Source organism: Struthio camelus, chromosome 8, assembly GCF_040807025.1.
Source record: "Struthio camelus isolate bStrCam1 chromosome 8, bStrCam1.hap1, whole genome shotgun sequence".
NCBI lineage: Eukaryota > Metazoa > Chordata > Aves > Struthioniformes > Struthionidae > Struthio > Struthio camelus.
In genome coordinates, this window is record NC_090949.1 from 21,886,241 (window position 1) to 21,907,956 (window position 21,716).

Below are 21,716 nucleotides of genomic sequence, written 5' to 3' on the forward strand. Positions count from 1 at the left end.
TAAGCACAGTCTACTATATAGTTCTGTACATTCAGGTCAAAATATTTTTTAATTTATGAATTAAATTTTAGAAAAGGATTTGCTCCGATGACAGGGAAAAATAACAGCCAACTCCTGATATTGACTCTTACAGAATAGCTGTGGTTTGTGGACCATTGAGTGTTTGTGAGACAACTGCTGAAAACTGATGGAGAGTGGACCAGTGTTCATTCTGCATTTTCTTTTACGTCTTCCCTGTCATACTGGTCTCACCCATCTATTTTGTGCGAGCTGTTGGGAATGGGGCAGAAGAGCGAACCTCCCTGCCCCTAGAGGCAAATGCTGCTTGGGAGGAATTGCTCTTCGGAAGAAAGTGGAATTGCTGTTACCAGCCACCATCCAAGCCTTTCCCGCTCAGAGGACTGTATGGCTTTTGCATGCAGATGGGTGGAAAGGAGCAGTGTAACATATAGCATGCGTAATGTGGGAGAAGAGGACCAAGCAGAAAGTGTAGGGACACAGAGTAACTGAACAGATAGAAGCAGGAATGTAATTGGGAACAAAAGGAGGCACGAGCATCATTTTGAAGGGGAATAATCAGGACCCTGAAAAGAACAAAAATAGGTGGCAGTGTAGGGTTAACTGGATCTTAATTTCTGTGAGTGGTCTCTTAGAGAGCCTCCTCACCTGAGTGCTAGGTGTGGATACAGAATGGACACAGTTAGTGGGGGGAAAAGCTGTAGAGAATGAATGGGAAGGGAAAGGAGGACATGCATAGTCTTTTATGCATCACCTTTGTTGTTTACATTCAAAAGGTTTGTGAACTGATAATGGTCCAAGAATCAGTCTCATCTATACCTACCCACTAACCTCCATTCATACTTGAAAAATCAGAAGATCTTGAAACAGGCAGTGAACCTGTGTTACTAGAGTGACAAGTCATGTCTTCGGTAACCCACATTTTGTTCAAAACATATTTAATTCTTTTGCACAGAAAGCACTCTGACAAGTGTGCTTGTCAGAGGCAAGAGCACAATCTGACCACATTCATGAGTTAGAATAGCACTCAGAGGAACAATGACTTTTTGTTTAATTCTCAGACCTCTTGGTAAGGACTGTAAAGACTAAAGGATAGAGCAGCACAGTAAATAAGTGGTTAAACACAGTAGTGGGTAACAGAAGTGTTGGAAAATAGGTCTATTGTAATGGAATAGCTCTTGATTCAGCAAGCTGCTTGATGACGATCCTAAACCATTTTCTGAACAGGGCCAGACAGGGAAAGAACAACACTGAATTCTTCTATTAAAGGTTTCAGTGAGCACCAGAATTTGTAAACAATAAGTGTTCAGCTTCATATTATTAGGTGTTTGTAGTCTATTCAGTTATGCATAAGATACAAAATGTCATATAGTATTGATGCATTTGCAGTTTTAAAATAACATTAGTATATAATACCATGAAATTATATTCATTGAGTAGAGAATATAAGTATTGAAATCTGCAAATGAGTTAAATGTCAAGTTTCTGTCCTGTAACATACTTCATGATGTATGCGTAAGTAATTTGGATAGGGATGGAAACTAACACGAATCCCTTGTTGCATAAAAATAGAATAAGTTCTGGCTAAATATGCTATTCAATTAGGAAAGTAATAACATTTGTACATATATAGTGGATAGAGAATGGCTTAAAAATATGCATGAATGATGAATTGTAATATCTATTTTTTTAAATTTATCTTAATATTTGATGACTTGCATCAAACCAGGTCTTTAAATATGATAGTTAAAATGAAGCTGTAAAAGCACTGAACCTCATTCAGTACTCCACAACTACTCTGTAGCTATTGTGGTTTACAACAGAGTGTTTATTGAGTAGTTGGCTAAACAATTTCGTGACAGTGTATCTATTATACCAGTAGGTCTTGGCTACAGTCCTAGTCTTACAGATGAGGTTTGCAGTTCTGTTATTTCTGTTAGCATCTGAGCCGCTTAAAGAAAAAGTGGCTTACTGCTGCAGGAGGAGTATCGTGTAGGCTCACAGTAGGAATAAAACATTTGAAATAATATTTTCTTTTTTACATTTAAGTTATCCTGATACTATTAGTTTCCATTAATAGAGTGGAAGTGTACCTATACCTGCAATTAATTAAAAGCTGTTAAAATTCATCATAGTGGTATTTTTTGAAATCAGAATTTGGGCAACTTGCTAAGTCGGGCCATTTTTTTTTTCAACTTTCAGTCACCTTCTGTTGGTCTGTGGATATTTATATTTTAGATATGTCCACACTGCATGTTAAAATAGTGTCAAGTTACCCAAACTAACTTCATATGAGCTATTCTCAGTGCCTGAAACAAGCTATCTGCATCCGCATTGAACTCAGTGAGGACTCCTTTATCTTGCTGTGAACTATGGGATACTAGTCTATATATTACCACCAAATCCACAGTGCCTCTGTATCTTGGCTGCTACTAGTATTCAGGCTAACTTGTTTAAAGCTAACTCGAGTGTATCTAGTCAGTACTGCAGTCAGCTGCGGGTATGTGCAGAGGTACAGCTTGCTGCTGCTTTGGGAGATGGAAACGTCTACTAGCAGTAGTCATTAAATTTTTTGGTGTACTTCCTCTTTTCTTCCTCTTTCCTGCATTCAGGCAATATAGCTACAAAATCAGGTGTGCTCACCACCTCAGCTGCCCCCAGCTATTAAAGCAGGGAGATCAGGACCTTGCTGCATCCTTCAATGAAGTTCAGGTTAAGAAGTTGTTCCCTAAAATGCCTTAGCCTTATTTTTTTTGTTTAGTTAGTACTTCCAAAGTTCTTTACTTGTCTCATCTTGCACTTCCTTACTGTCTTTTGACTAAATAAGATGTTCAAAGAATCTTAATTGCAGTATGTTGGTACCAAGCATCAATCCAAACTGAAGTGTTTTGCTCTACTTTGGAGGTGCATGTGCAGTCACTTGGCCTGTGTCAAGGTCAATTTGCTACATTTCCTTACTTCTGAAATACCTTTGAAGACCGGAAAGAAACAAAAACACTTTCTTGAATTCACTTCATTTTAAATTCAGTTCTTGTTATTAATATTTTTTGTACCCATGAAGAAACTCCAGATATCCTAGGTCCTTTTATTTTGGTTGATCCCCATTTACATTTAATCTTTGTTTGCCAGAGACTTTAATTTGGCTTTTGGGTCTTTCTGACCCAAAAGGTCTTTAAGATTTGTAAAATTTATGTATATAAATGTGCGCTCTCTCGTGCTCTCTCTCTCTCTTTTTTTTCCCCCCTCTAACTAACATGTAATATATTAAGCATCAAAAGGTTTGCTTTGTGTACAGTTGATCTGGAACACTATTAACTTCCCCTCTTTCCCTTTTTCCCTTCAGTTCGACCCATGAAGTGAGACGCTTTGTTTTTTTTCAGTGTTTTGACATTATATTACAGACAAAAATAGCCCTATTGAGGATATGTCCAAAAGAACGAGTAACCCCCCCCAAATCTATACCAATATGAAAATCGAAACACATGCCAGAATACTACTAAAAAAAGAAGTTAAGGAGAACAGGAGTCTGTGTCAGGAAGAGAGACTTACAAACACATGGTCTATTTTAAATTTCCTATTTCTAAGAATAGGAATATCATTAAACCATCTGACTAACTGAACAAAAGTTGTAACAGAAGTGAGATGGATGCCAATAAGATAGTACGATAATAAGATATGGTAATAAACAAAAATGCACTGAATAGTTTGCTTTTGTTGTTCTTAAAGTAGGCATATGAGTACATCATAGAGAACTAACTATTCTTAACTAACCATAGATGTTTATTTCCTGTTACAGTACTTTGCTGGTAAAATCTCCTTGTCAGATTTTGTAAATGCTGTTTAATCCTGAGGATTGATATGTGAAAGTAGTTAAAAACAGTTTCCACCCTATATACACTTCTTTGCAGAATGATCAAGTGTCAGCCTCAGGAGTATGGTTTTATTCCTCGAACGTGGATCTTCCCTGCAGAATACACACAGTTTCAGAACTATGTAAAAGAACTGAAGAAGAAACGTAGACAGAAAACTTTCATAGTCAAACCAGCTAATGGTGCAATGGGGCATGGGTAAGTTGCGTGTTAACTTCAGTCTTCCTACCTACAAAAGGTGAAATCTTAACCCCCAAAAATAAATAAATAAAAAACCCCAAACAAATGGTTACAGATTTTCACATTAAAACAGCTTTTTTTTTTTTTTTTATTTTTTAAAATCCGGTACTATTTACAACGCTGTCTGGGGCAGTGTGTTAGTAAGAAGTTTGTAGTTCAAGTTTATATGATCAGTATAAGAAAGTTCATGTATTGGACAAACACATACCAACCAGCACAGCTGAAATATAAAGCTAAATGGAAGTGGTAATTTAATGTTCTGAATGTGGCATAATTAGAGGATTCCTTTTCTTATAAGACTCAAATGATTCTTAAGATCAGAATTATTTTTATTGCAAAACTATTTAAACAATGTATTTATTTAATCTTCTGTGCTTAGACTTATGAGGTGAGATTGTTTGGGCATAAATGACAGAGTTTTGGGGGCTGTGGAGGTGCCCTGCGTGGGAAGGAGGTCAGGAACTGTCCTATGCTGGTTCCAGCCAGCTCGGAAGCCAACCTCAACACACCTAAACTTTGCGCGCCAAAACTGCAGCCAGTTAGAGAAGCACATTTAAGAAAGAGCAAAGGCTGTGAAGTGGAGAGAAAAAAGAGGAGCCAAGTGACAAAGAGGTGCTGTTGGAGACATGGCAGGAGATGCACTTTTGGAAGGAGGTGACCCACGCTGGCACAGGGAACACCTCCATAGAAACTGCAGCCCACAGCTGAGCTGAGACTGTTTTGCCCGAGACAAAGATACACCGGGAAAAGCAGATAAGATAAACACCGCAATTTCATTCTCAACTCTCTAGTCTTAGACTTTTTCCAGTTTTGACTTTTATTGCTTTTCACATCAATTTGGATTATACAATATAGTAAAGCTCTGAGTTATTAAAAACGTACCAGAATTGCACTAAAAGTAAAATCACAAAATTTTTTACATTTCTTCATTTTTTTTGTCCTCTTGATAAGGACATAGACAAGCTGAAGAGAAAGGCAGCAGTATATTTCAGAGAAATGCCTGGAAAGTACTTCAGACTGCAAGGAGTATTCAGCGCCAGAAAATTAAAATGCATCATAAAATAGTAAAGGGTAGAATTAAGGTAACAAAGCTATGGAAATTCAAGGTTAGAGTTAATACTGATACACTGAAAAATATTAGCTATTGCAATTATTTGAAAGCCTCTGTACTGTAGGACTGCCAGTTTACAGTCTGTTTATAAACCATTTTTCATTCTGATGTGGGCAAACTGGAATATAGAAATATTGAGCCTGATCCTACCATCTTTAGTCATACCGATTGATATCTTGCACTGCAAATGATATCATTACATCAGGTTACCCCTGAATTTCGTTGAAAGCAGTACTTCAGGCAGAAGTTATGACAGAAAGAGAATGGAGGCCTATTTTTAGACCTGCATGGGGAAGAACAGTGGCAGAAGCTAGAGACTGGTCATTCTGCCAAGCAGTTTCTAACTGCAGGAGCAGCACATTATTACAAATTGTTAATTCGGGGGAAGTATAAAGTTATTTTGAAATGGCTCATTGCCTTTTTTTTTTTTCCTCCATCTAGTGAACTATCAAAAAGGACAGGAAACTAAAAGCCACATAAGTGAATGACACTTTTTCTCTACCCTGCAAATCAGATACATAAGTCTCTTTCTTAACACAGACTTTTGCCCACCGGGCTGCATGACCATGAAAATGTATTTCAGAGTGTTATATCAAAGTTCCATGTTTTTAAATTTACCTTTGTTTTTAACCAGAATCTCTTTAGTAAGAAATGGAGAAAAATTACAAGCCCAGGATCACTTGATTGTCCAGGAATATCTTGACAAACCCTTTCTTATGGAAGGCTACAAGTTTGATTTACGCATATATATTCTCGTAACGTCTTGTGATCCATTAAAAATATTTTTATATCATGATGGACTGGTGAGAATGGGCACAGAGAAGTATCATCCACCCAGTGATTCAAATTTGGTAAGCTGATGATCATTCCAATTTATCACTTACATGTGTAGAATTTTACCAGAGTAGTGTTTGGAGGAGGAAAAAATAAAATAAGTACATGACATGAGATTTAATTTGGTATTTATATGGCAGAACTTTTGCATTGTTACGTAAGAGTTAAAAATCAAAATGAAAGAGATGCCACTCATTATTTTTTCCTATCTAAATCACAGTAATAGCCTTATTATTACTTATATAGTCACATTTTATATGACTTTTATGTATAACAAAATTTAAATATTCCCTAAAAGCAAGCGAAAGATATCAATTTTTAAAATTCAAAACCAGAGCAACAGAAAAAAAGAGAATTGCTTCAATAACTGTTATATTACCTTTATACTTATTTAAGACTTGGGGGTTTGGCTGGGTGGGGGATGGGGGTAAGCTTTTCTCCTGCAAGATCATTGTTTAACATCCCTGAAGTTTAGAGCTTTTGCTGAGGAGCTTGCAATGTCTCAGCCATTGTGTTGGAAACCTCTACAGAAAACAGAAAAATAGATGCAAGAACCAGTACATAAGTGGTCAGCACAATCCCTGAAAGTGAGAGAATCTGCTGTAGGTGCTGTGTTTGTCAGTGACTGCTTCAATGTGGAAAGGAGTATGGAATTATACAACCTATTTAGTGCATACTGAATGTTGAAATTGTTAGCATGATGCAGAAGGGCTGCCTATGGACTTGCAGAGAACCAGCAAATTGTAAGGGCTATGCTAATTCTTTTGCACACTTTAATCCTTCTGTTTGCTGTACGGTAACCTCTTAGAAGAAGAGTAATCCCTCTCACTCATTCTGGCCCAGACCAAAATAAGGATGGCTATTAAGAAAGAAGTGAATGTGAAGCATCCAGGCACTAGTAGATTTGAGTTTCTTATACCTAATTCTTGTGCTCCGTTGCTACTATATCTTTTTTTCCAGACCCATATGCTTTTAGAGCTGCTTCAGCATAATTATGCAATAGGCAATGCAGGGAGAGACGTTTTCCCTACTTGTCATTTAACACTGTGTCTTCTCTTAGTGCTCCTTTGAAGAATGCAGGTGTGATTTGGAAGCCAGAAGGAACGGTTCCCTGTACCATAGGATTGCAGTGGGAAGAGTATAAGCCCAAAACTGTAATAACAGTATTCATTTCCAGCCTTTAAGACTTTCCAAGGGCATTCCAGCTTCAATCAACTACAGCTCTTGCAGAGTATAGAATTTTACTTAGAGATGTAATTAAAGTATTGATGTTTTGAACATTAGCTATTTATCCTCTGATATTCCCTCTTGAGATTATCACTTGTGTCTTACTGTTTTCAGACGTTTAGGTTGCATGCTTCCTTATTTGCTATTGCATAAAGATATTTGGCCCTTGCTATAACTGGTATTCATCAGTAAGTATAGCTGTTTTTTTTTCAATGTGATTATCAAAGTTGTCTTTGGAATAGTTTGCTATTAATATTTCTTACTGTGAGTAATAACAGTATTAGCAGCACTGAAATATGCTCTGAGTGGATAAACAGGACAGCAGACCTGGCAGTTTTCTTTGTGTTCTTACAGCTGTTTATGCGGTAATTTGTTTATAGTAGGAAATAACCTGGCTTATCACTAGTGACATTGTTCTTCATATGACATTCATGCATTTTTCCAAGTAACATCAGACTAAAGATTAGTTCAGATGTTTAACAAATGTTCCAAAAACACTTTTTTTTTTTGTAGTTTGAAGTGTAATAACCTTTGCCTGAGATAATTTGAATTTCATGGGAAGATGACATTTATAACTACTCAAAAACAATAGGTTTTAGAATGATTCTCAAAGCAGTAATTAGAGGCCATGGAAGAAATTCATTACTTGTAGTGCTAATACAATATATTGTTACCTAGTCTGCGATTAAGTTGTTCAATTCTGTTAATTTCATTAAGTCTTTTAAACATAAGTAAGTGCAATGAGATCAATGACAGCAGAAGGCTTGTGTTCTCTATGGCTACCTTATCAAAAAGGAATTGGAACAGAAAGCTTACGATTACATCAACTAGCACTCGCGTAAGAAATGATATATAACAAATAACTGCCACTGTGATAAGGGGAGTCATCGTGGTAGTGCAGATGGAAAGGTGAATTAATACCTGCACTGGAAGATATATAAATTTCTAAATACATTGGCCTTGGAAAGACCCTGTATTGTAATTTGTTGTACGTAATATACTAGATGAGTTAAAATGCAACTGATGACATGAATCAATTGCTGCTTACATTTTGTCCTATGAAGGAGCCATAGCATATGCTCACTTATGTAATGTATACTTTGAAATTTACTTCCCTCTGATGTATGGCTACTAGCCATTCAAAAATGAGCCATTCTGGCAGATACCAATATGGTGGACAAATTCATATGTAAAAGATATTTTAAAGTGTCTCTATCATGAGAACTTTTCTCATAAATAAACGACAGGGAAAACTGAAGTGAGCGGTGGATTTTCTGTGAAACAGATGCCAGAATGTTTTTAACGCTTATAAAGTAGCACTGTAAAGCATCATCCTTATCGTTTGCTTCTTGTGGAATGTAACTTTTCTGTAAGCTATGATAATTACTCTTCACATGTTTATGTTGTTTATGTACAGATGTGTAAAAAATGGCAGATCTATTATAATGCTTAACCAAACATTGAGTAGTAGATCCATTGACTAAAACTGGCTTAAATATGAACACAGGTTTTGCTGTGTTAAGGCCAGAACATATAGTATATAAAACCTCCAAGAAGCAGAAATACTGAGTCTGCACATAATTCGTTTGCAAAATGTGAACTGTTTGACAAAGTCATTATTGATCTAATTTTTTTTAGTTGACCATTCTAGAACAGTATTTAAGGGTTTTTTTACATCTTTTCTCTCTGTTTTTAGAGCCAATTGTATATGCATCTGACTAACTATTCTGTCAATAAACATAACGAACACTTTGAACGGGATGAAACAGAAGACAAAGGAAGTAAACGATCCATCAAATGGTTTACTGAGTTTCTAGAAACAAATAACCTTGATGTCTCCAAATTCTGGAATGATATTTCAGTAAGATAAAACTAATATATATTTCTTTATTTTATGTATATGTGTTTGGAAAATTAATAGCTTCTGCTATCCATTTTGCTTGGAATCCAACACAATTTTTGAATCTTTATTAAATAATCTAAAATTCTCAGCAATGTGCACCACAAAGAACATAATATAAAAGATGAGGATGATGATTCCAAAAATGATGATTACATTTTTGGAAGGCTGGATTCAGAGTTTGATTTATAAGCCTAGTTATTAAACTATTTCTGTCTGAGACACAAAAGCCCACTCAAACAGTTATTCACATAAATAATATTATGCAAAGGAACAGTCCTGTTTAAATTAGAAACTTTTCTAGGGCATAAAGTGAATTTTATATCTGAATATAACTATATACTGTCTAGCTATATATAAAATACATTTATCTATCTGTTATTCAATAGGAATAATTTATTTATCATAAACCATTTATTTGATGTGTATTTTTATTTTTTACGTTTAATTAAAGTATCTATTAATTCATGAAACACATTATTTTAATATATCCTGGTATCTTCTCTCCTGATAAATTTTTCTGAAAAATCCCTGCAGGAGCTAGTAGTGAAGACTCTCATAGTTGCAGAGCCACATGTTCTTCATGCTTATCGCATGTGCAGGCCAGGGCAAGCACCAGGAAGTGACAGTGTCTGCTTTGAAGTCCTGGGATTTGATATTCTGCTGGACAGAAAACTAAAACCATGGCTCCTGGAGGTAGGCCCTTTCAAAGAATGTGAAGTAAATTCTTAGGAGTAGAGTTAACCAAGCCTTAGTTGAATCTGTATCTACATTAGAAAACTGCTAAAGAAAATCTGGGCATTGCAGGAGGTACTGTTGTTGCGTAGACAGATGGCACTTTTTCTTCAGCATCTGTATGGAAACGCTGCCTTGTGGTGACTTTTGAGATTGGGATAAAGGTAATTGTTTTTCTGGAGTAACATTGCATTTCAGATGTTTTATGAAATTGAGGTTTTGTCAGTTTAAATTTAAAGCAACACTTTTGATGAGAAATGAGATGTTAATCTGGGTGGTCTGGATGCATTCTAGCTGAAGGACCGTTTTTACAGAAATTGGATACTACATACATTTCTTCCTTCAGTATGGTTCTGTGTATGGCTCTTGCAATATTTCATATTTTAAATGTGTTCTATGGCTTTTAAAAATAGCCATATAAACAGAAGGAAACTAGCTCGGTATATGTGAAGTGCTGTCAAACAATCAGCATGAGTGGACTGGAAGAAACTGGAAGTTTCTCTTATGGTATGTCATTGGTATAGTAGCTTAAGTGGTACTTGTACAGATTTCCAGTGAGGAGTGTTTGAGGTGTGTCTACACTGTTAATATACAGATGGAGCGTGCTTGTCTTTTTTTTCAGATTCTTATGTCATTTTGTTAACTGGTTGGTATGCTGTACAGCTGAAGGGGAAAAAAGGCAAAATATGTTAAAAATCTGATTATTGACATTAACTCATGCATATGATTTGGCTACTGATGAGCAAGATGTACACAATTAATCTACTGAATTATAGCCTCATTCTCAGGCCATTAATACTGCCAACAGTTGTATTGTCCTACTTACTTCTCTCAGGGATTCAGATTAACTTTACTTAGAAAAATGTAAATTCCCTCACTGTCTGCCATGCAGACTTGAGCATGTTTGCTGACTTTTACGTATTAGCCAAAAAGAACATGTGACATGAACTTAATCTGCACTTTACAAAGGGCGATGTCTGTTTTAACGTCACTGGATTTAAAACCACATCTACGTCTCCTTTTGTCAAGCAAAGCCTAACATCTCTTTGATTTAGCACTGCACTCTCAGATTAAGATCTGTCGGATATCCGTGGTGTCTGTAGCTGTTTAAATACAGACTGAAGTTGGTCTGTCTGCATAGTTCATCTGGCCTTGTAGCAAACGATGTCAAGATGATGTTTTGTCATTTGCAAGAATGTCATCAAAATCAGGTTGAAGTTTCACTGCAGGATTTTCAGGGAAAACTGTGTTGAATTCCTTATGAAGAACACCCCTCTGTCTTCTCAGATGTTTACATGTAGTACAGAAATTTTAGTGGTTTTGGTTCACTAGTTATGATAAAGGGTCTCAGACTAGAATTGTGCTGTTCCCAGGTTCTGTACTTGTGTGAGAGAGATGTAATAGCAACACAGTGAACACTGCTGCGGGACTTCGGGTTGTTGAAGACTGTTACTTGAGGAGTTGTGTAGTTTGTTCTTTTTTATTATTTCCTCTTCTGCTTTTGGTGATACAGGTACTTTTGAACATAATTTGCTGCACATATTGAACTAAATTAATAGACAATGCCAACTTTGAAACTTAGTAAATCAATTTCTACACTCATCCACAAATGTTTACTGTGCTCATTTATCTTTTTGCAGCGCTCTTAGAACAAACATGCTCTAAATATAAAATATATTGTAAAATCTATACACATCCGTATATATATTTTCCCTAAAACAATTCTGGCTCTGTCCCCAGCTTCCCGATGTCCCCTCTTTCCACCTTGTCCCTCTGCAAAGCCCCGTTTCTTTCTCCCAGTGGTGAGGAGTACCAATCACGAGGCCCTAGCTGTTCCCAGTGTTATGGGAATGTTGCCCAGAGAGGATTAGGATGGCAAAACTAGTTTTATAGTTTCATTACTCAGTGAGCTTTTCTGTCAGAAAAATAGCTTGATCAACTCTGATAAGAAATAAATTGTGCAATGTTATAATGACTATTGTTTCCTGAGATGCCTTTTGTTTATATTCCTGGTTATGTGATGTAGCTCTCCTGCTCCTTGATGCTGCTGAACTTCCGGAACCTTCCAAGAAGACAGTAGCTCTTGGAAAGGCATGATTGCCATCTTGTGGCACTAAATGTGGTGACAAGCATCTGTGCTGTCCCAGCAAGCTTGATGCTTTCTGAGCAGCAGCGTGTACATAGATCATCCTTCTGTTCTCAGCAAATTCAGTTTTCACTATTTTTGACCTAAACCTCTAAGCTAGACTATTTTACATAAATAGCGAAGTCATTCAGTTGAAATTCTTGGATTGGCTCCAGCCTTATTCAACCTCATTGTATCCATCTGGGATCACAAAGTCCTGGAGAAAAAGGTCACCTTTTAATAACTTATTCATTGTTCCCTCTCCTACTAACGTAAGATCAAGCCGCCCTGTTTCTGGGAGTTGCATTCACATGACAGCCAAGCCGCAAGTGCAGGATACCGGACCGTGCTTCCCTTGTGATTTTTGTGGGTGAGAGAAACTCGCCTAATATACAGACCCGCAGATTTATTATTTATTCTAATTGAGGTATTAGCAAAATCTAATCAAAAAGTTATTATCAATCCAGTTACAATGGCAAAAACTCCTATAGTTTAAAGTATCCAGTTATTGATAATTCCTTTCAGCAAGCTTTCTAGTGCCTACCCCTTTCTCTTGTGTCCTGCTTGCCCATCCTGTGTCCCTGGAGATCCAAAGACCAGCAAGGGGGAGGAGAGGGCTTCCCCTTTTTTGAGCACGGGTAGGTTATGGCAAGTGGTGAGCGTCCCATATTCTTCACTGGGCAGGGTACAGTGTTGATGGTGACGATTTCTTCCTTTGCACTCTTGGATCCACTTAAGATTACTTTTATACGTTTGCTAACATTGGCTTACTGGCTCCACTGTCACTACTGTCCACTTACTGCCTTTTTCTTCACTTGCTAGCAATTCTGCATCGTCTCTAAGTTTTGCTATAGATGGTGTGTTTTACTCTTGCTGCATTCTGTTCTGTGTTCTTTCTTTTATCCCTGAAACCAGTTTTACCCAATACTGTGTTCCTGTACTGACCTATAGCTGGCCACTGTGATTTGTGTTTATACCTTAGAGTCTTTGGACTTTCAGGGCCTCCACTATCATTATCTGCTTGTACTTTTGGTGGCCCCTGTGCAATCCTGTTTGTTGTCAACAGCCTTAAAGATGCAGCTTCCTGATAAAATTATTAATGTTTTATTAACATAAGCCAGCCAAGCATAGATCCTTGTTCTCAGGTCATTGAACTCTTCCCCCCCACTCCCCCCCCAAAAAAATCTATTGGGAGACAGATACAGATACAATGCTTTGGTAACTAATTGTTATTAATATCTATTACGACAGTATCACTGGTATGCTGTCAAGATTGCTTTACAGTGCTGGTATCTTAGAGTGGCAATCATATTTCTTGTGTGGAAATAAGGGATAGCCAAATATAAAAAAAAAGGGACAGCACTTTCTTTTAGGAGATATTCTAGGGACAACAAATTTCTTAACGTAGTGTCTTCTCTCAGAACTTCTCAAGATTCCTCACCTATGATCACATTTGACAAAGCAAGGCACTTTGTTCCATATATCCTGTATTTAACTCATTGTATGGGTAGAATGATGTGCAGATATCAAAAGGCAGATATCATCACAGATATGTGCGGATATTCGTATGGGGTAATTATATTTATATCTCTTGTACTGCTTAGACTAGAGCCATGTGGAAATACTTTTCAAATGTATCGTACTGCATTTCCTTGACATTTGAATTATTTCTGTGATACCATTTTCCATAAAGCTGTTGCATAAGTGTAATCTTTTTGTTTGAGATCAAGTTTTATACCTCCATCAGCAGCATGGTTGGTGGGAAATGAACAACCTTCAGCAAAATAAACCAGGTTCAGCCACTCATGTCTGTCTGAAGATGTGAGTGCTCATAACTGAAAATAAGTCAACAATGTGCAATTGCAGTGATGAAGACTGAGTGCGTGGTTCATTAGCCTTCATCTGCAAGTTGAGGGCGATGATCTACTTGACACCTGTGAGGCCACTTCTGGAATACTGTGTCCAGTTTTATCGCCCAGAGTAAGGAAACATTAGCAGCTTTCTGCTGAATTCCCTAGTTTGTCAACGTGTTCAGGGGGGTTGGAGCACATGATGCATGAGGAAAAGTTGAGGGAACTGGGTTTGCTTAGCTTGGAGAAGAGAGGGCTTTGCGGGGATCTAACTGCAACCCAAAAGTGGGCTTAGAGAGAAGACAGGGACAGGTTCTCCTCAGAGATACATAGTGAAATGATAAGAGGCACCAATCACAAGTTGGAACAAGGGAAATTCCAGTGTCTGGGAAAATTCAGGAATAGAGCTTGATGTAGATGCATGTAGGTGCATCATGTAGAAAGGTTGCCTGAATGAAGAAAAATAAATACCTATAGACATTTTCTGCATGGCCTGTTGGGATTTCTGTTCTTGTTTTGAAATAGGGAAATATGTCCCTTGCATTTGAAAATGCAAATAAATGGCAATGCAAAGTAAAATACTCAGCAAGCTACTTGGCAAAGGCAAAAAGCTTTAACATTTCTTCATATAGAGAACTTGCAGTGAGATTCTCTTCTGAAAAGTGGCTGAACTGGCACTGTGGGCATCCATGTTTGTTATGCCTCTGTGATTTCCATACAAGTATAAGTGTATTTGGGCTTTACTGTGAGGTGTGGCCATTGTTCTTCGGGCTTGAAATGTCAAGCAGGTTTTTTACGCACTTACTATTGTATTCAGTCAGTCTGTTGTGATCTTACCAGTTTAATACCTGGTTGCCCTGAAATTAATTCTCCTTTGTGATAGAAAGCTGCAAAGCAGCCGCCCATGTTTCCAGAGGAATCATGTTTTTCTCTGTGGGTTGCAAGGGGCATAAATGAGTGCATCACAGTGATTTTTAGATTGCTCTAATGGCGAGGGTTGTCAAGACTGCACTGACCCATCTCTCCTGTGTTTTTGCACAATATGAACACTGGAATCAGATGCATTTCCTTCATCATCTTCAAGATATCATCAACAACAATATTGGAGAGTGGAATTTTGGGAAGGCAACAAATATAAGATGAAAACAATTTATAAAATGGAATCAAGAATATAACCTAACGGCATATTTGGCATAGTTGTTATTATGAGTTCCATTATTAAATTGTATTTATGAACCTGAAAAGTCTTATTGTATCAGGTACTGTTGTATACATAGCCGGCAAATCATAGCCTAAGTAGTGGACACACAGAAAAGGAAACAGGGTTGCGCAGTCAATAGTAGAGCTGGAATCCAAGTTTCCTGAGTCTGTCAGGTACCTTTTCCAGTGGATAAAGTCCCTGACTGATTCTTTCTAATTATCTCTTCATTCATGTCTATGAAAATAGACATATATTAAATTTATTGATGAGATTGGATGAAGGCAGTCAGACTCAATCATAAGAACTACTGTGCTAAACTTTACAAGTGATGTTTAAACATGTAGGATTTAGGAAACTGAGCACAAATATTGCTATCATCACTTTGATCCTTATACATATTCTTGAAAACTTGTCTACGTGTGAACTTCCTCCTAACGGTTTTCTCTTTACAAAGGCAGAAATTAATCCAGCTCCTCTGACTTGACTAATGACACTTTTGCAACAGAAAAATATTTTATGTGGAGGAGCTCTAACTCTTTCTCAGACAGCTGTCTTCATGTTAAAAAAAGTCACACTACTTTATGAAGGGGAATAATGAATATTTCTTTCAAATTCTGAGCTGTGTATCTGAACTGAACTGTGTTTTGTAAAGGATTAATACTACTATAAAATTGGAAATGTATTGATTGCTACAAATGCAATTTAGAGCATTTAAAAAAATAATAAAAAAAAAAAACTAGCAGTCAGGTATGACCATTGTGTCAGCTCTCCATAGAGCACAGGAATTATATTTAAACAATTGGCAGAGAACATTTTATGAGTCCTTTTGTCAGGTACTGACAATCTCCTGCAATATTCAGGTTGCTCTCAGCAGTCACAGAAGTTAAGAGGATTTAAAAGCATTCATTCTGAGGGAAGTCTTCATCACTTCATAAAATCAGGCACAGCTCCTGGACTGCCGTTGTAAGAGTAGATGTCTTTATTAAGTGAGTAGCTGGTGGGAACACCATGGTGTTTCCTGTGCTCTGAACAGAACAGAAACTCAGTGTTCAATTTTCTGGTGTGTTTCAAAATATGTATATTAAACATTTTACCAATCTGTATTTTAGTTTATTTAAAAAAATATAAAGAAATTGAGTTCTTTTTGTTTCTTGCAGAAGCACTGGCCAGCAATCTTTCTGTTATGTTGGGGCAAACAGCCTGCACTGTTGTTCTGAGAAAAAGGGCAGACCAGTCTCTCACTTAAGTTATATGAAGTTCAAATAAGTATAGCATACTTGACACAATAATATAATTACTATTTTTCATAATTGTTAACTACACATTTCTGGAGGCAGTGTTGATAACTTTAACAAAGGAAATCCTGAACTCTGTAAATAAATATTAAGCTTGAGAAACTCCCATTCTTCAACTCCCAAAGTCTGTAAAAAACAGAATGAAACCTGAAAATACATCTTTATAAAAGCATCTGATTTTTCAGATATTGATTCAATTAAAATTTTTCTTACAATAAGCTCTGGAAGAGATTTTAAGTTAGTTTGAAAAGGAACATTTTGTTTTCTTTGTAGATTTACAAGAGAGAGCACCCCTTTTTTTCATATTCTTCAGTAAAAACTGTACCAAAGACGTTTCACAAAGCGCTTTCATAACAGTCGGTGAGGCAATGCTAACAAAGGAGCAGAGCACAGGCATCGATGTTCAGTTAGGGGAACACAGAGGGCCATTAACTCAGCCTACACGTGGTCCTTAGCAAGGTCAGCATTTCAATTATATGATGGATATATTAAAAATATAAGCTTTAAAAGCTAGCTTGCCCTTTGGCCCAAGAGATTAGCAATATTTAGGACCTTTCCAGTTTCTGTTAGGAAGAGCAATCGATGAGGCTGCTCATGTAGCTCTTTCGGTCCATTCTCCCTATATTTTATTTATTTGTAATGAAGAAAGCTGCCTCTTCAGTGCATCTTGTGCCCAGGCAGCCATTTGCCGCTGTTCCAGGAAGAGTTATTCTCAGCTCCGTTTCTCTTGCTATCTGCTGGCTTTCTCCTCTCACACTTGTACACTGGTTCTCTTTGCTCTTGCAAGCATTAGCAGTGAATCCACTCAGTCCATGTGCTTTAACTGGCTCAAGATTTGCCTTTAGAGGTAACTCCAGTCTTCCCAGCTTTTGAAGGGCATGAAAAGAGAAGAGTGCAGTTTGATTGTTACTTGTAGTATGGTGTTACTGTGGGTATTTGGCCAAAGAGCTAGTCTTGCATCTACCTGGCAGTCATGTGTCTATTGGATAAGATGTTCTGGGTTGCTATTTGAATGAAAATCTAATTCACCTTCCCAAGAAAATATGATTTTCCACTAAATCAGCCTGCTGAACTTCCTCAATCTTGGGTTTCATAATCACTTGGTCTAGTGCAAGGAAGGGGGAAGGGACATGAAGGCAGGACTGAGAGAAGGGTAGCACCAGTCCTTCATGGCAGCCTGCAGTCATACCAGATTAGGCAAAATGTGAAACCTGTAGGATGCAATGCTGTGGCTGCCTAAGCTGATCTATGTGCAGGCTGCAGGATCTTTGCTATCCCCCTCTTCTGTGTGAATGCATGTTCCCCGTCTCCTTCCTTATGATGGCCCTGGTACTCCAATTCCTTCCTGAGATGACTAAGGGAAGTGAGAAATAATTTTTGGTGAGTTAAATTTTCGTGTGGATCAGTTGGGTCATTGGGATCAGCTTCCTGACCCTGTGAATCCGTGAGTGCCAGTGCCAAGACAGCCTAGATTTGTGTTAGTTTAAGATACCATGGAAATACAGCCATCTGCTTAGGCTGAGAAGAAGGTGGGTAGCACTCACAATTTGTGAGGATTAGAAATGAATAATTAGAATGAACTTCAAGATTCTCTCTAATCAAAGATCTACTTGATGATAGCTATTAACTGCATCCTGCGTAATAGCATTTTCATATGGCTTAGCATTTTCTTTTGGTTTTTAAATTCTATTGTTAGCAGAAAGCTCAATCACTTTATTAAAGAATGAGATTCCTTTCAAAACATTCATGCTGTCCTACAGATTGAGCAGAGATTAAATCCCTGCTTTTGAAAGGATGTAATATTTTATTCAGTTGATTTTGGTTTTGTAAAGTCATTCATGTAATTTCTCTTTGTATTTGAAAGGTCTTCTCAGTAGGTATGTGTTACAGCATTGTGATAGTGAAATATTTCTTTTCCAACTCCATGCTAATAGGCTGCAGCAGTGGGAGGTGAGAATAGCTCTTTAACTGTTTTGATAGAGATGAAATACCAGGCTGAAATTTATCCCATATGTCATGTTACAAATGTGAGTTATAGTTTGATAATTTCATTTTAGAGGATATTTTATTCATTTAGGGAGTTTCATTTTATAAAATCAGATTCCTTTGCAAATCTAGCTGTGGATGGGAGCCTTAGGTACTTCAGTTTACACTACTTTATCACAGACACGGCAGTAAATCCTTCACTGCTAACTATGTAATTATGAGATACATTGAGCTGCACAGTGGCAGTGCTCGCAAGCAGTTCAGTCACTTGTATATGCTGTACTCAGAAAAATTTTAATTGTGAAACCAAAATTGAAGATTTCAGTTGGAGGAATTAATAAGTTATGTGGACAATCCTATAGCTACAGAAAGATCATAGACACTAAAGAATCATCACCAGCAAAAGCAGATATTTGGGAGGTAAAACTGTGGCATTACAAAAATAATAGATGTGAGAATAGATGTTTTGTCCAGGAGCCTATCTTGAGGAGTACTGTGTTTATTTTCTTTTCTGTGCGTTGTTCTGTGTAAGAAATTGGAAATTTTGAAGCTAGTTTACCCAAAGAAACCTAATGGGTGACCTAATGTGTGACACTGCCAGAATTCTAGGATTCATGTTATAAAATCTGTCATAAGTATATCTAACCAGTTAGGTGCTAATCATGGACAGTATCCCGATAAGTCAGGCACGTAGGAAAGAGATGAAGGAGAAAGATGATGAAAGGGCCTTCTGAAGTCAGGTACTGTACTCTTTTACTGAGTGAAAAGTCTCTAGTGTACTCTTTCCATAGTTTTGTGTTGCTCAACAATGTATTTTATTTGAGCTTACTCCCCTAAGTGAAGTCTCTGGTAATCTCTGATATGAAGACACTGTTACAGGAAAAGGTATTAGTTACCTCTGAGAAAAATTGAGTGGAGCTTTGAAAAGGTACTTAAGGGGTTGTAAAATGATATGGTGGCTTCAGGTAGCTGATGTTGGCTGTAAGGACTGCCTTTCAAAGTGTCCTGTTGTGACAAGGAGATTTGGGGAGGGGGCAGGTTAAAGTCAGTGGGTTGATAGTGAAGCTTCCTCACACAAAGTCACACTAAATTAAGAGGCAAATCAAATACACATATTCAGAGTTATTATGGAATAAGTAATGCACTTAAAATTCACACTTACGTTCTATATATTAACTTTGTAGTGTATTCAGTTGCTCATTGTATTGTGTTGGACCTGCATCTAGTGCTACCTGAAATACATTCTACCACGCTGAGTTCGCAATGGCTACCTAGAGGTGGACTGTGGTTTTTACTGGTCCTCTGGTTACTCTCCAGGACTGAGATTAGAGTAGGTTGGGATTTCAAACTCCTGTTGTAAATGGCGTCCAAAAATTAGAGGATACAGTCCATTTTGACCTATAAATGCGTTGCTTTTCAGCCTCTTAAATGAATGGATGAAAGTGGCAGTGGCACAAACCTTAGTGGAGTAGTAGTATGATGTCTCATAACAGCATTTGACTTCATAACAGCGTTTCACATGCCTTCTTACAATTTGCTTACACAGCCCCCCACCTTGAACTTTCTGCTTAATAAGCCCAGTCAGCATGGTTTTGTTTGCTCAGAAGTGCAAGGCACAGTTTTCTTATGAAAATTCACTTTATAGGAGAGAAGCAATTATTTAAAATTATTTTATACTTTTCAGAGTGTTAATTCCCACGTGTGCTCATATAAGTAGCACATATTATTTTTATAACTTTTTTATTAGTGCAGAATTTATGCCTAAGGTTATATTGTAAATTGTTGTAAATCTAAGAAGTACCTAAAACAAATATAAATACAACAGTGTGTACTTTTGTATGGCCCTAAGTTGCATGCTTCAGTGCTGTGTGAATGTGTGTGTGCGTGTATCTGCAGGATTTCTATGCCTTCAAAAAGTTGGACCAAGAAAGTATTTTACAAGTTGCAAATGAATCCTTATATCTAACTCAATTGATTTATTTTGTTGGGAGTTTTAATAAATATATTTCTGTCTGCTCAGCTGTTTTTAGTGCATCCAAAACCACTATTTCAAAGAATAACACTGACAGATGCTGCAGTTTCATGTGGAGTCAAAAAATTCAGTACATGGTACAAAACGTCATGTTCAGTATCTGTCGTTTTGTCTTGAATGAAGAATAGGGGCATGATTTTTAAGTCTGTACTTTGAATTCAGTAAGCTTTTTGTGTGCTTAAATATTTGCTGGACTGAAGCATACAACTTCCTATCCATGTGTATGTTTTTAAATATCCATAAATCCTTTCTGGATTAGATAGTAAGATGTTTCAAAATCAGAATATTTCCAACCCCTTTCAGTTATCAGCTGTATGTAATCAATGCTGCTTTACTTGGTATTTTGTTTAAACTTCTTATGTGTTCAGAATGAAATGTGCTATGTCTGTGGTCTTGTCAACTGCCAGTTTTCTCTAACAGTGTTGGAGAACTGGGTTTTAATCCTTGCATTCATTTCTTTGAATGCTTACTTGTTTGCTTAGCTTAAAGTATGGAGTATTCACATTTTTAAAAATATGGATATGAGTAAATGTTTGTACTGTCGCAGCAAAAAACAATGAAATGTTTTAGCTTTCATGATATAACAGCAGGTGAACGTATCAGTCTAAGGAGGTAGGTGAATTAAGTCTTCAAATAAAAGTCCTACAAAAATGAATGTACATGCACCTTTTTCACCATTTTCACTGAATTTTCATGATTTTTCTTTCAACATCAACTCTCATTACTCACTTTGCCAGCCTGTCTGCAAAAACAGCAAACAAGCTAATTCTGAAAGCCAAAAGGTATTTTCTGCTTTAAGCATAAGCACCAGGGCGGGTGAGATTCAACAGCAGGACTCTTGATGGCCCAGGAGCCAAAATGATTCTCTCTCCCACAACTACAAAGGCTCTAAGATACTATCATGTATCAAAAAGTATTAAAATCTTAATGCACTGTCTTTGCTCTCTGCTTTGAGCAGATCACCTGTGTCTGTATCCCACTTCTTATTTGTATCAGATACAAAGTGTTAGTTTTCAAATCGGAAGTTTTAGTGTTTGTCCCCTCCCTAATCAGCACTGCTCATTCACAGTCAAGGTGAGATTGCTGCTTCTCAGCAGCACCCATTGCTATCGTATACATTTTTGAAGACGCCCGGGAGGTGTTCCTAGAAATCGTGACTCAACTACTTCACCATCCCTCCTCAAGCTTTCCTGAAAACTAAGGTTTTCTGCAGGGGCTCCAAAGCTTGGCAGCAGTTATGTGGTGGTTGGCTGAGGCTCCTGGCTGTTAAGTGTGTGAATTAGTCTCGTTGTT

At 37.2% G+C, this 21,716-nt stretch overlaps 1 protein-coding gene across 5 annotated transcripts in view; it reads left to right on the plus strand.

Moving 5' to 3' along the window:
• Positions 1–21,716, plus strand: part of TTLL7 (tubulin tyrosine ligase like 7) — an 80,789-nt gene that overhangs the window by 26,967 nt on the left and 32,106 nt on the right. For all 5 annotated transcript variants that reach the window (XR_011142579.1, XR_011142580.1, XM_068952691.1 and 2 more), the window contains 4 exons: positions 3,927–4,085; positions 5,873–6,089; positions 8,996–9,160; positions 9,737–9,895. Coding sequence is in view for 3 of the 5 variants with exons in the window: in XM_068952691.1 (XP_068808792.1) it covers positions 3,927–4,085; positions 5,873–6,089; positions 8,996–9,160; positions 9,737–9,895 (700 nt within the window). In the remaining 2 variants the exon portion in view is untranslated. The remainder of the gene's footprint in view (positions 1–3,926; positions 4,086–5,872; positions 6,090–8,995; positions 9,161–9,736; positions 9,896–21,716) is intronic.